Source organism: Malaya genurostris, chromosome 2 (assembly GCF_030247185.1).
Source record: "Malaya genurostris strain Urasoe2022 chromosome 2, Malgen_1.1, whole genome shotgun sequence".
Lineage (NCBI taxonomy): Eukaryota > Metazoa > Arthropoda > Insecta > Diptera > Culicidae > Malaya > Malaya genurostris.
In genome coordinates, this window is record NC_080571.1 from 350,913,308 (window position 1) to 350,929,174 (window position 15,867).

Consider the following 15,867-nt stretch of genomic DNA (forward strand, 5'->3'; position numbering starts at 1 on the left):
GAGCCAAAAGAAACTTTATTATAGAAAAAAGTGCAGAATTTTTGTAAAACCGTCAGAGAGAACGTTTGAGTACACAAAATAATCGCTTTCTTAACTTGAGCGTTATTAGCTTTCCTAGGCGAAACCTTTCAGTTGGTCTGCGTTTCAAGGAAAGTTAAGTTTGCTTTTGGCAGACAATTGAATGATGATTTGGCAAGGAATCATCAATTGCCGATTCATAACCAAGCCATTCAATCCCCAACGTTAATAAAATGATGGCTTCGAAACATTTGCATGCAAGGGTCGTATTTCAAGTGGCTTTAAAAGAAAATGAATTCAATTTTTTCTCGCTATATACAAAAAACTCTTCACTATTTTGACCATTAATATGACGAAATAGTAACAAACCCAGAGGCTAGTTTTTCGATGTGCTGTTTGCAAACTTCGTCAGAGTATCTATTTTGAGATACACTGAAGGTTGCAAATAGTTCGCCGAAATACTAATATCTGTGTCTGTTACTGTTTCAAGATGTTATGACAATGATGACAAAGTGAAGAAAAATTTTTCAAAGCAAAGTCCTGGAAATACAATTATTTTTTTGTGGAATTTTGCTTTCCTGTTTCAACAGACTTCGCAGTAGATTCCTAACGTACAGAATCATTGCATGGCTAGTACTACGATCATACTGACGCTAAAAATTATTCCAGGTCCGGACTCGAACATATGACAACTGGTTTGTAAGACCAGCGCCCTATGCATTGAACCACCAACCCGGGCTGATTTTTTCAACATGGTGGTATAAAATGTAATTTAGTTCATGCCACAAATCGCTTGAAAAGGTAGTTTCTAAGTCTTTAACAGTTTTCACTGCAAAAAAAAATATTTTCTTTTCAACAAAATTTCACTAAGCACTCTTAAAGTAGAAACTATTGAAATATTTTTCGTATTTTTTTAGACGACCGACCGTTGCTCAAACCTACGAGATAAAAGAAAACTAGGCTACTAATAGGAAAATGATTAATCGGCAATCATTAGCCTGCAGGAAAACAAGAATTGTTGAACATAACCATGATTTACCTTGTGTAGTAGCAATACTGATTCTTCGGTAAGGTGCTATGCTCAATTAGCTAAGCAGCAACGACTGGAACGACGGGTCGGATTTTATTTAACACATTCTTTTTCACGATGGTAACTAAATAGTTGGACTCAACTGAAAACGTTTGCTGCTTTCAGCAAATGTAAATTCATCCGACAGAGAAACTTTTCCATCTGTCGAAATGATTATGAACATAAACCGCTAGTTTGATGATGAGAAAGAAAAAAACTGACGTGTTAACAGCCCAGTAAAAACTGATGGCTTGGTAATCAATTATCAATTAAAAGTAAAATAAGAATACTATGCTACTTCGCGTTCGCTTAGCGGTTTGAATTGAACGGTTTAGTGGTCAGTGGTAGTTCAATTGGAACTGTTAATGTACTGATGATTCGGAGACGAAACTAGAAGAAGGTGTGTATTGTGGAAGCACTGGCAGTTTGAGCGAACTAGCGAATCAAGGAATGAAACATCAAATTACATTCAATTTGTAATAATTACGATCGAATTTCGCACACTCACCGAACTATGCGTGTTCGGCATTCGGTACTCGATCGTTGTACGCATTATGTGGTTGCACCTTTTTGCCTGCCGCACGCAAATTTTATAATTTTACAATTCTGTACCCGATATACATGTACATGTCCTTCATTAGAACTAATTACACTCTAGCCCGTCTCAATCGCCCCGATCGTCCGCTGGGCCGTTTGAGTGTAGTTTTTTTTCTTCTTCTTTCTCACCCATACGTGGTTTCACATCCTGCCGTGTTCACAATTTAGTTGGAAATCACTAAAAGGTGTTAATAGTTTCAGTGCACTAAACTAGATTAAAATATTTCAAAATTATGCCCATAGAATTTAAACGATGAAATAGCAACAGCAGCAGCAGCAGCAACAGTAACGGCATGCAACCGAATGTGTTCACCTTCGCAAACAGGTTTCGCAATTAGTCAGATGTTCCGAAATGAAGAAAAATACAGTTCGGCCACGCGAGAAAGGAAGCATTGAACAAACAACAGGAAAGTCAAGTCAACTACCGAAATGGAACGAAACAAAGAAGAAAAAAACAGGAACAGAAGGAATAGCAAAAGTCAAACAAACGCCACATCGTCTAAGCCAAATATGTTTACAACAGATTCTAGCAGATAAATAAATCATATAACAGAGATGAGCACAAAACAAATCCAGCCTCACCTGGCGGTGGTACAGTCCCGGTAGAGTACGTCAAAGTCCTTACAGGCGAGCAGTTTGCACCGGTTGACTCCGGGTTGGATGGCACCGAGTCCACGGAGTATCCGGACCTGTTCGACGTTGCAAACCAGCGGTACGATGTCCAGCCGTTTCAGTTTGGTGTAGACTGTGTGAAGACCACCGACCAGATGCTTCAGAAACAGTTCGAAAGCCTGCGGAAGACAGAGCATCGTTTCGCCCTGGATGATGAAGGCAGCCACTTTCTGTCCTCGGTAGTCAACCAGCTTGCACTCGTTGGCCGTTGGATCGGAGCTGGAGATCGGCGGTGGACTGTTGTATGACCGTGGAGGTACATGATGATGGGCCGCGGCCATCAGATCGAGCGGGCTGGCATGGTGCATAAAAGAGTTCAGCAGTCCAAGTCCGTGCGGTGGAATGTGCGACAGGTTTCCGGCCATCCGTGGTGGCATCCCGACCATGGCCATCGCATTCGGTGTTGACACGTGCGGTGGACTTAGCGGATGGGCCATACTCATCATCTGTTGGGGTGTTGCCCCCAGGGGACTAGAGGCCATCTGGCGGCCTGATCCGTGATTTAGACTCGTACCGTGACTGTTGTGATGCACCGGACTGACCGGGGTTGGAGTTCGCGTTTTGTCCAGCGGATGACCGCTGCCATTGTGCGTATGGGGCATCGCCGGAGATGACAGGTTGCGACCACGGGAATCGTTGGACGACGCAATACTGTGATCACTGGCCGTCGATGCCGAATCCATTGCACTGTCCATAATATCTTTGCGTACACGCAACACTTTTTCGCAGTGATCAGTAATTTTGCAAGCGCCGAAAAGATGAAAAAAAAAAAACACGCACCAACTTCAAACTATCATTTTCAATCAATCTTCCCTAAACACCGGCACTTGTTTATAAATTTCGACAAATTTTCACACACGCTCCTACTTTCTCATTATTTTCTTTCAATTATTACACATTTATTTTCAGCGGCACCCTTCTTTCCAAGTTTGCACCAATCGGCGACAATTTTTCTTTCTCACATTATTGGCCCCCAACAACAAACGCAAACTGAATCACACACATTTTCGGGTCCACACTTTTCTTCGTCACTTTTCTTCTTCGTCACATCATTTGATTGGTGGTCGCGTAGGTAAAATCGCGTACGAATCACGGCTTGCTGCCACTCGAATGCCAATTGTACGACTGACTGTTCAACTGTTTTCTGATGGTTTTCTTCCCGTTTGTTCTCGGTGCAATTTCGCGTCGTCCAATTGCCGCAGAACCTAAACTACTTCCCCTTGTTTTTGTGCTGTGTGTTTTTGTTTCTTTGGTAAATCGAATTGTTTGGTACGGCCGATTCCGTTGTCGTCGTCCGTCGTCCGTCGTTCCGAGCAGAGACACATTCGGACTCAGCAGGCAGAAAAGCGCACCGGATTGCACACCTCGCGCCAAGAAGTCGCAGCAGCAGCAGCAGCAAACGAAACCAAAAAGCACCTTCTTCCCAGCACGGCAAACAGCAGCAGTACCGAGCGGAGCACCGAGAAACACACGAGAAACCGTCGCCGCAGTCACACGAATAATAAATAACAGTTTTAAAAATATATATTAGAGAACGAATCACTTAATCGTATAACATTGAAATGAAACAAAAATAGGTGGGTTGTATTTTCATTTCCATTTCATTTTCAATTCAACTCCGACTTCATCTGTATCTTACATATGTACGACGAACGGGGCGCGCACCAACACACAGCCGCGTGGGTTGCCCCATTTGAAAATACTGCATGCAGCCAGCGAAACTGAGCGAGAGCGAGTGAGCCAACAAACGGCAAACGCTCCTGCCCGCCGCCGTCACACATGCAAGAAAAAAACACGACACGGGACGGTACTCGCAAACGCGGCGCACGCACACACTGACAGTGACAATGGTTTTGTGTCATTTCATAGCCTACCTCTCTCGGGTGCGCTTTCCCAATGCTTTCTCTATCGCTGTGTGTGCGGTCACATCTAGCAGTGCATAGCTCAGTACGTGGAAAGAGGTTTTTTGCTCGCTCGGCGAAGGGCAGAGCGGTATGTTGATTATTACACGCACTCACACACCCTTCCGGTGGGTGGTGATGAGACACACAGAGAGCGAGAGCGACCGTGCCCGAGAACGTGAGAGCTTACAGCGAAGCGGAGTGTATCCTAGCACTGACTACTGCAATTGAGAGGCAACCTTTTGCTGTTATTCAATGGAAATTGTACGATCGAGTACGCGGCAGGGATGCCATATTGTTAACTACGAGGTTAAGGTGATATGTAGCGGAATGCGCGCGTCGCGTTTTTTGATCAATTGTTCAAAAACTACACCGATTTTCGAAAAACTAAAAACACTTAAATTTTCGGCATCAAATTTATCACAACTAAGTATTCTTAGAATTTTGAAATTTGGTTTTGCCGAGCCGTAATTGGTTTTTGAAATGTATAAACGGTTATTGTTTTGTTCCACGGGGATGGTTTCAGAACGGAAAAGTAGTGTTTGTAGCAGAATTTCACAAAGATTCTGAAAATGCAACTCAAAATTATAAAACTTTAACCAAATCAACCGAAATTTTACTTGGTGTCAGCATCAGAATTGAAAAATAAGAGTATACGTTCATGGAAAATGTATCATTACACTGAATAGAGGATCTAAACATAATACATTTGACACAATCTCTATGCAATTGTATTAGATAAATAAAAAAAAACTCGAATAAATATCGTCAAGCAAAACAAAATCTCTATATTACTAAATAAATAAATAAATAAATATATTGGCAGTAATTCCAGTCCAATAATTTATTTTAACAGTGTTTTATTCGAAAAGAATATTTGACCGCGCTCTCTTATGCGTGTCAAGTGAATACTTTTACATAAATTTCATCTCATCGGCGTGAAGGATCTAGTGAACTACTGTCAAAGATACCTAAAATACTTGAATATTTTCTTGTATTCAATCGTTCTTTTGAAGGAGAATCCATGCTTGCTACTTAATTCAGGTATATGCAAGGTAATCATGTTAGTCAATACATTTACATATAACTTCATGTTAGTCAATTATAATTACTCATGATTCATAGTTCTAGTGTAATAGTAATCAGTAACAATAACCGTTGAATCAGGGTATACTCAAAGTGTAAAAAATTCAATAATCCATTACGAATCACGGAGTCTTTTTTACAAGTAGGAATCCCACGGCGCTCAATCTCTGGAAATATTTTTGGTTTCTATGTGTCGGTTTTTCTTGTTATGCTTTGTGCGACGATTCGGTCAACTCAAGCGGTAAAAATTTTGCGCGCCGTTCTTGGACTACATTTCACCTTAGTGGGTTGGTAGTGTAATGAATTCTTCTACTTTAGAGGATTTTGTTGTTTGCTGGTTTCTTTTCAATGATTTGTTTTAGTCTTGTTAAGACGCCTTGAACTAGTTTTAAATTAAAGTATCTAACGAGGAAACCAGATTGGAAAAATGACATGAAATGCAACTATGTAATGAAGAGCAAGCTACAGCTCTAGGGGCTAGGGGAATTTGTTTTGCCAATTAAACTACCCTGCATATGAAAACACATAAAGAGACAGCCCAGTTGACTAGAAGAACCAAGCAGGCTTCGCTTTAATGGGCCACCACAGCATTCAAATAAAGTCCTATATCTATGGAAACACAGTCAACAGAAATCAAACACACACCGCGTTACAAGTTTATCCTCACTATTCTGCTTTGCCGTCAACCACTGATTTGCGATTTTGTGTTTGTCACTTTGGTTGCCTATGGGGTACATCAGTGTGGCCTCTTTTGCAATTCAATACGATATCAATACGTCTTACTTTACTATGGAGCGCCTTTTCAAAATTCGCCCTCTGATCATCTATAAACTTTTGCATACGCTTGAACCAATTTTCGTAACATCTTTTCCACTCGTTTTGAGGTACCCCCAAAACATGGTTTTTGAACGCTTCAACAGCTTCTTCAGGAGTATTGAATCGTTCTCCACGCAGTTTATTCTTCATGGAAGAGAACAAATAGAAGTCGTTGGATGCCAATTCAGCACAATACGGCGGGTGGCCCATCAATTCGAAATTTTGAGAGCTTGCAGTATCATGATGAAGAACGGTTTTGCGTCTTGCGTTTGTTTTCCTTACTTCACGAAAAACTTCTGGCTAGCAATCGGTGGTATACCCATCAGAATTGATAGCCTTACGATCCTCTAAAGCAACGGTATTCAAAAAGAAAACTTGTTTTAATCCATTTAGTGGTTTAATGATGCCTGTCTTCTATCTCTCACATTCTCATATATAATTGTGTGATGTTCTTCAACAAAAAGGTTTGTCCATGAACTAGTATAATCTATAGAGTGAAACAGTTCTCAGATCGGTAAGATGAAGTGAATTCAACTATTGCAGGTACATCCGAAACCGATATAATCTAAGTTGGTTCGAGATAAGTGACTGGGGTTCATGTTTGAGTCTATGACTACAATCTCCGATCTTTAATCGAAAACCAAGAACTAGGAGAGCCAAAATAATAATTTGCTGTCTACTGACAATGACTACCGATTGGAACAGTTTCGAAGCCAGCTTAGAATTTTTTTACGTGTTTCGTTTCGACGCTTCGAGTGACGCTTTTTATCACTCTTCCTCCTATAATTCCGGAACCAGAAGACGCATCTAGATGAAATATGGACGTTTTGTATAAGACCATGAGACCTTTCATTTAAATTCAAAAGTTTGTTGAAATCGGTTACGCTATCTCCATCTGAAATAAGATTTTTTTCACTGATCACCTTGTAATTCCGGAACTTTGTATGGGACGATTGTACCTTTCATTTGAATCTAAGTTTGTGAGAATCGATTCGGCCGTACCAGGAAAAAGTTAGTGCTCTTATTTTCTTTTTGTTTTTTTTTGGAACATTTCCCCATGTAATTCCGGAACCGGAAGTGGGATTCGTATAAAATTCAGAATCTTTGCGTGTAGTTGCAAAACCTTCATTTGAATCTATGTTAATGAATATCGTTTCAGCAGTCTCCGAGAAAAGTGAGTGCCAAAAATGTTTACATTCATACACATACAGAAATTTTGCGTACTCGTCGAACTGAGTCGAATGGACACTCGGCCCTCCGAGTCTCGGTTCAAAAATCGGTTTTCACAGTGATTATGTAATCACCTTTCTATATGAGAAAGACAACATGCCACCATTTTCTTTGAAGTGCTACGAGCGTGAACAAGTTTTGCTGGATTTGGTTCTTCTTGGAGCAACCGTACAGTCGACCGCTATTTAGTTTCGGGCTCATGTGAATAAATCCATGTTTCGTCACCTATGTAGATGTTATAAACCACCAAGTTTGAAACACCACAATTGAATTTTTTGCATAGCTTTGCATCAATCGACACGAATCTTTTTTTTTGAGCGATTGTCAAATTATATGGGATCCAACGTGAACAAATTTTTTTCACGACTAAATGTCCATGCAAAATAACACATATGTTATCCTTTGCAATTATCAGAAGTTTTGATGTACGTTGTAAGGAGCTGTTTACTTAGTATTTTTTCCATCCGTAGAGCTTACCAATTTCAATGGTAATTTGTTATCCCCGTATCTGAGAGCCGTGTCTACGCTTGTCTACGTGGAAAGAGTAGGTTTTGTCTAAAATCTACATTGTGTCATATTTATTTACAACATTTTTAAATAAATTTTATTTAATCCCAATCCAGTCAAGAAAGTTTTATTCTACTATACTGGCTCGAAACCGCTCAGTTCAGTTTAGTTTTGCGAAAGTAAGATTAAAAAGGGTAGATGGTGGAGTACAATGCTTGAATTGAATAACCTTTCTGCGATTCCAAGTAGAATAAAATAATCTACCTTGTTTCAAAAATTTCGAACAGAAACAGTTCATTGTTGGCTCACTATATATTCAACGATATGCTGGATCAAAGTGTATTTGATCATTTTAACGAAGCATTTTTTTAGGAAAGGATTCGAATTCAAAAAGTTATTCGATCATATCAATTTCTTCACGTTTTAGATGACATACTCTGAATTTTATTTTACCAAACAGAACCAAAACTAGAATGGTTCGATCAAACAGGTATTTCTGCAAATAAACTACATCATTTTGAGCTATCGGTGACTGAAGACAATTTAATTTGGGGAATTTGCAAAAGTATGTTTTAAAGCTCTGTACTCTTTGAGAGAGTGATAAGTTTTTGATCGTGAATATCTCTTGTTGTATCTAACGAATCAACATAATTTTTGCTACACGCCATCGGAAATATGATCACAATTTCATGATAAAATTTTCAGTTGTGTGACATAATCTCGAATACTTCAAAATTAAACTTTTCTGAAATGTTTGGTATAAACGAGTATCAAAGAGGACAATTCATAAGGCGCGTTTGCCTTTCTCGTATTTTGAAAGCTCATAGCTCAGTGATCTGTAAAAGGATTTATATACTCTAACTACCAATAGAATCGAAATTTTTCAACTTAAACGTGTATAGAACAAGAAGAGAACAAAATATCTGCTGCTGTACAACAAATTGGTCGAGAAAAATGCTCCGAACAGTGTTTAATATCGTAGTGAGTTCCACAATTTGGTCCTTCTGAAAGGCAGGAATGAATCCCGTACAGCATCCTGATAGTTTCTTTCAATGAAATGCAAATCCAAAATGAAGTAATCGACATTAAAATTCTATATGCTGCTATTTTTATAGCCGTTAGGATCGCCCATTAGTGAAAAAGCTACAAACGAAATCACGTAAAAAGAAACCTCATAACAAAAATTGTATCAGTTTTAATTCTGCGAGCAGATGTATTGTTTGTCGTTTGCAAAGCTAGTTTCGCTTCCGACAAGAGCGATTACGTCACAACTGCTAGTCGTTTGCATTGGTGAAAAAACAACGAAAAGAGGACAACTGTGGAGAGCATCACGCAAAATCAGCCGTTCTAATGACTCTAAAAATTTTCTAAAGAACCATTAAGATTTCTTGCTCGCAAATCAAAGGTAAATATCCTCAGTTTAGTGCAAATCTAGAACAGTTTGATTAGATTTGTGAACTTTTCGCTGTGTGAAATTCACAGTAATCGAGATCAAGTGAAGCTTTCTTTGTTTTTGCGAAAAATATGAAAAAAGGAATGCTTGCATAATTCATACAATTGATCATCTAATTAATATTCGGAAGTGTTAAGGAACATGTCAGTTGTTTTCGTATTCACGACATCCAGTAATGTCGCTGACATTACTCACCCGCCTTTTTAACCATTTCGTTATAATACCAGCGTAATAGTGATAGACAGATACCACTATTTCGAATGCTACTTGCGTTCATTCTCAGTGTAAAAATGTGAAATTCTGTTTCTTAAAACATTCGTAACAAAACGCTTAATGAAATTATCCAAAAATTATCCTCTTGGTTTGCAAATTTCCTGAGTAAAGTATAATGGCTTCTCCTTCATAAGAAAATCGAAAATTTACGTTCCAAATAGTCTAAAGACCATAGAGATTTTAGATGACTTCTTAGTCAACCGTCCATCTCAGAACTTCACCGGCGAACAAGGAGAGTTACTCAACCATGGGTTGAATCATGCCATTCCTTCTAAATTACATCTCGAACAACTTATTATAAACGTAGAAACGGGTTTCAATAACTGTTATATTTCCTCCTCATCAAAAATAATGACGCCAGAACGATTGTAGCTGAAGTCATTAAAAATGTTTCAATAAAGGGACAAAATTCATAAGAAAAATACTAATAAAAGGAAAACTCTGAGAGATTGCAATCCCAACTTCGATATTAACCTCAACCATCTTAAGGTCTCTTATCAAAGGGTTACCAAAAGTTCACAAATCTGGCAATGAAATGAGAGAAATTATTTCTTCAGTTGGAGCACCCACCCAAAAACTCTCCAAATTACCAACAGAAGAATTCAAATCTATGCAAAAAATACTTCAGAACTTAGGTGAAATTGAAGAAGATGAAATAATTGTCTCCTTCGTTTTATTTGCTTTATTTCCAAATGTACCTACACAATATCATACACATAATTTGAGAATATCTGGAATATATCAAATCTGGTGTTCTCATTGTGAGACAGACGAAGAGGACTTTGGAAATTCGGTTCAAAGAGCCCATCGCAGAAATGGTGAAAGCCTCTAAAGAATTTGAAAAGATTTAACCATACCATTTCAAAGCAAAAGTAGCAGAACTTGTATTCATCGATAATCATGAATTTTCTACAAATGACTTAAAAATTTTAAGACAAATTTCCAACCAATGAGAATTAGACGTAATCGAAAGTTTAGAAATATGTAAAAACAATTCAATTTCTCTATTAAGTTATGATCAAGGCAACAAATATTCCTGGCTCTTCAAGTAGATACTTACACAAGAAAAATGAATGAGCATAGGAAGTACATAAACAGTTAGTACCTGTCAGTAACTAAGTAATCTGAGTTAATCTACTTACACTGCTATAAAAGAAACAGCACAGCAAATTTTCTTCGAACAGACTTCGAAACTGATATACTGAAGATGAGTGCAAATAGCGTTCGGAATACTAGTATCTGTCTGACGCTACTACGTTAGTATTATAATGAAATAGTTAAAAAAAATTCAAAGTGGAATTTAAGAGAATTTTTATTCTTCTTTTCTAAAATGGTTTAAAAAAGCCAAAAACACAAAATATACATAAAAATGCAAAGTCAAGGCATTACATTCCGATCGTAGTAACTGACTTTCTGTTTCAACAGACTAAGCAACCGATCTTAAGCTACTTACTACACACCATTTTTTTAATAACTTACAGTTAATCATTTAAAATTGCAAATTTCGTTTAGAAAAGCCGTTTTCATATGTTTAGAATTACTTGTTTGACTTGTTTGAATGGCACAAATCGACAAAAACCCGACTTCATTTAATGTCTAAATATTCCGAGAAAGACTGCTTCTATGGAAAAGCAAAACAAATATTTTTTTTTAATCTGTGGATTTATACTCTAGTAACTTCCGCACTTTTCAATTTGCACTAATCAAATTTCTACTAAAATGTGTACTTCAAGTTAAGTTTAAAATAAAATTCTTTAAAATAAATCATTCGAAATATGTTTATTTTTAATTTTAGCTTTGTTTGTTTGTATATTTGTTTTAAGAGTGCCCTACATTTTCTACAATTTCTTTCTGGACACCTTTCTGTACAATTTACAGCTTCCTAGTTACCACGATTTAAAGGAAGTGTTTGAAAAATTATACACGCCTTTTTTTAAACCAGTCTTGAGTCGAATTGGCCTCTGCATCCGTGCAAAACGAGTGTTTCGTAATAATAGAAACGTGTGCAAAGTTTCATCCGAATCGGAGAATGGAGGTCTGATGATTTGCTAATCATTTCTGGATAATGTTCTATAACATTATTTATTGTATATTTTCATTATTCATTCTACTTTATTTATTTGTATGGATGAATATGTTTGTCGTCAATCAGTCGTACTTTAGCCGTACACGCCTCAAACCGTAACTCCGGAACCGAAACTCAGATCAGAAGAAAACATTCATAACAGCTTGTAGGACCTAACCTAACCATTATAATTCGTGAAAACAGGACCAGTTATCTCAGAGGAAATTTAATACACATCAATTTTGATAAAACACATAACCATAACAAAAAGAAATGAATTAAAACAATAAAATAAATTGATTAATTCCATCATGAGCACATTCGGTCAACTTTGGCTGGCAGCCCGGTTTACCTAGCAGCGGCCTACTGCGGCGGCACATTACACATTACCGCTCTAGAGCAAAGCACATGCACACAGCCACCAACAGCAGCAACAGCAGCAGCGTGGTCCGCCAACCTGCTCTCGCTAAAAACAAACGATAAGCTCGTAGCATGCCACGGGCCAACAGATCTCTTTGCGTGCAACGAGACGGTGGCAAAAGCAAGTGTACTACGATCGAACCCAGTCCAGGTCGGACGGAGTCGAGAGTGAGAGCGAGAGCGCGAGAGTGCAAGAGACACCAGTACGCCAGCTATAGCAAGCCATGCCAAGTAGCAGAGCAGAAGAAGAAGCAATACAAAACGGTGTGTACAGAAAAACCAGACCCGATCGAATTGTATGTATTTAATGCTCTGCGGGCTTTTATTCCGTTCTCTCTGCATTTCGTTTATTATTCGAATTGGAAAATTTTATTTTATTTGTATTCTCGGTTAGTTCTGTAAATGTTAGTTAGTTGCCTCTCTGTTACGAATGTTTCCGTCATGCGCTTGTAAATATATGCTACTGCCACAATCGTACTCGTGCTCATCGTCGTAGTCGTCGTCGTCGTCGTCGTCGTCATCAACATAGTAGGCGCGCTTCGGCTTCTGCTTGGTTCCAACGTTTGCAACGGGCACAACAAAAAATAAGAAGCACCACAACGTGAGGGGCGTGGCTTAGCTACATTCGCTGTTCAGGCATATGGAAATGGAAATGCGGTGAACACACCTCTCCTATTCGGGCTTCTTCGTGACTTTTGTTCGTCGTGTCGTGTTTGGTTCGTTCGAAGTGCGGATCGTGTGTGGAATAGTTTTTCCTTCTGTGCCGTGTTACCTTCTTTTCTTCATTATTTGCCCGAAGTGTATTGCATATTTAATGTTTATTTTATATGATTATTTTTCTTCTGTTCCTCCTCACGCTTCTGCCGTGGGTTTTTCGCTGCCATTTTTCGGATTTGAAAACGCAAACAGCAAAATAAGTACCTATCGGGATCTCTCTCCGGTTCGTTTCGTGTGTAACGTAGCCTTTTTTTTTCTTTCTTCGATTGGTATTTGCATGTTGTGTGTGTCGCTTTCATAAAACTTGTGCTCAGGAAAAGAAGGCTCCCCCAACTCTTCACATCCGCTCCGCTGGGTAATTGGCAGAAATCACACCCAAACGCCCCTCGCTCGCAAACGCACTCTCTCCCTCTCCTCCGTTCAATTCAACATTGATCCACTCACGTGGCCCATCGGCTACCGCCCTGATCCAGGTTATACATATACATTTGCATCATTTTTCTTGATTTAGGACGATGCTGCTGGAATATTTTTCCATTGGTTAATATTCAGAAACAATACTTTATCAAAAAAAGTTTTGCTCTCCTTCCTCGTTGATCGCTTTCCGCCAAAAACTTCCCGAGGACAGGAAGCCAACCGCGTTGAGCACAAAAACGTATCGGGAACCGTAAATTTTGGATTATTTTCTTTATTTCCATAATCATTACCCTCACCCGGTATCGATGAAAAATCGAAGATTTTCGGTGCTTCTTTATTTTCAGAAACGAGAAGAGGAAAAAAAACCGCTTCACAGCGGCGACCATTATTGGAAGATGGAGATAACGATAGGGATGGAGGAATTTCCGCAGAAAGCTTCTGGGTAAAATATTGGAGAATGCATTTTTTGGGGCCAGTTGCTGGCTGCGATTGGTTGTGAAAACCGATAAAAAAAAAACAAAACAACAAAAAGCAACCGAAACGCGAAATTTGAAATTGGCCGCAGACATGTTTCTGTAATTCTTGGGAAACAATAATTTTTGGAACGTGATGGGCCATTTTGGCACGGTAAAGAGTAGGCCCTGGCACGAAATGGAACAAAACCGAAACAGCAGCTAGCCATGACAGCGGCGGCGACGACGACGACGACGACAACAACGGCAATAAAACAACAACAACAGCAACATTTTTCCGACATAATGGACGTTGATGACAATCATTACGAAGTTTCACAACCGAATTACTACCGGGCGAATTAACGGACGGTGAGACGTTTGGAATTGGAGTTGTTATCTTATGTTATAGCCTTTCGAAGGATGACCGTCCGAATGGGATTCTCAATCATCAAAAAAAAAACGGTGGCAATTGCTGAAGTGTATGCTGAGATATGCCGCATTCTGTGGTATGGAATCGTGGCTTGAAAACATGAAGTGATAACTGACAAATTGTGAATGCGAAATCAGGTTTCTTTAAAATTGGTCAACCACAATATATGATTACTAAAGGCTTTTTAAACCTGATTTCTATGTTTGTGTGTCACTTTTGAAGGACCCAGTCGTATAGTCAAAAGTCTTTGCAATTACACTCAATTTACAGTGAAGTTATCTGCGGGAAATGAGATGTCAAAAGTGATTTAATTTCAGAACGAATAAATCAAGACTTTTCCAAAAGTGTATAATTTTCATAGAAAAATGCTGCAATCATCGAAATCGGTTTCACTTGTTTTCATGTAATTCATGTAATCATGAGACTGTTATTTACTACACGTTTAATATTTTACAATCGTATGACGCCGATTGCTGGGAATTCGACATTAATTGTAATTGTTTTATGGATAGTAAAATAAGACAATTACAATGTTCTCACAACGGAAATCGTTCAAATGATTGAAAACAGTTTAATATGTTGGTAAACAATATATAATAAGTGGTCAGTAAATTATTATTAACTATCTAAATTACCCGGCGTTGTTAGGAAATGTCTCATGAAGGTAAGTCTCTGAAAATAATCCAGTCAATTGAAATTCTCTGGCTGTACTGAAAACCAACTTAGAAGGCACCCCGATTGAACAATATTCTATGCTCGTTCAGAATGCCATCTTAGATTTAAAAAGGTCATATTCGGAGTAGTGTTCTAGTTCTAGATGCATAATCTATATCAGTTTTAAAATTCAAATTCTGGGTATTATAACAAGAAAGAGTGACAGCTCCAGCAGTGATTTACTCGTGTTACAAATATCTAAAAAAAATAGAACGACAGCGAATGCCAGTTTAAAATTTGACAGAAACACTGTTCGAATAAATAAAACTAAAACGGCTTGCTGGGAATACGTTTGTGCTAGTTTCAGTTCTGTTATAGATCTTTATGTAAAACTTCCAGCTGTTGAGATTTCTCTAATAATCACAGTTTGATATTCGAGCTAGTTTCATCTTTGATCTCTATTGTTAAAAAGCTTTTCTCTATAGATGCTTCGATGGCACCGATGGTCTATAATCACATCATAAATCTCGCATTGAAACTGCAAACTTCACAAAATCTTACTAAAAATCATTCATTGCGAGTTCCGGAGTTCCGCAAGGAAGCCATCTGGGACCGTTTATATTCTTATTTTACCTCAATGATTTGAATTTTCCGTTGGAATGCATGAAGTTATCATTTGCCGATGGTTACAAATTATTCCATTTTATCGAGGATTCTAACGACCCCGCTTTCTTACAAACACAGTTAGATGTATTTTATAACTGGTGCAACGTTAACAGGGTGGTACTAACTGCCTCTCGCAAACGAAACACTAAAGCTTCTAAGACGCTAGGACTTATGTTCCGCATTTCATAAAACTTTAATAACATATAGGCCCTTATTCTGCGAGTCGAGTGAGGTGACTTGACAAATCTCACCTCGCTGTCACATGAATTTGAATCATGTTTTGTGATTATTGCTTTAACCGTTGCTGGGAAATCGAAGTGAGTTCCGTTTTTGGAGTTGTTATTCACTATTATCGGTGCTTCCGGAAGCAGAAACCGGGGACTAGTAGTCCCAAAGTAGGTTTATATACCTACTAACTAAC

General features: G+C 38.5%; 1 protein-coding gene across 10 annotated transcripts in view; it reads right to left on the minus strand.

Moving 5' to 3' along the window:
- LOC131432119 (dachshund homolog 2) overlaps positions 1-4,099 on the minus strand; it is a 130,954-nt gene extending 126,855 nt beyond the window's left edge. For 5 of the 10 annotated variants that reach the window (XM_058598221.1, XM_058598220.1, XM_058598218.1 and 2 more), the window contains exon 1: positions 2,267-4,098. In XM_058598221.1, the coding sequence (XP_058454204.1) occupies positions 2,267-3,051 (785 nt within the window). In that variant the 5' untranslated portion in view covers positions 3,052-4,098. Of the gene's footprint in view, positions 1-2,266 lie in introns of all 10 variants that reach the window. The other 5 variants (XM_058598219.1, XM_058598216.1, XM_058598214.1 and 2 more) reach the window with 2 other exon arrangements.
- Positions 4,100-15,867: the final 11,768 nt, after the last annotated feature.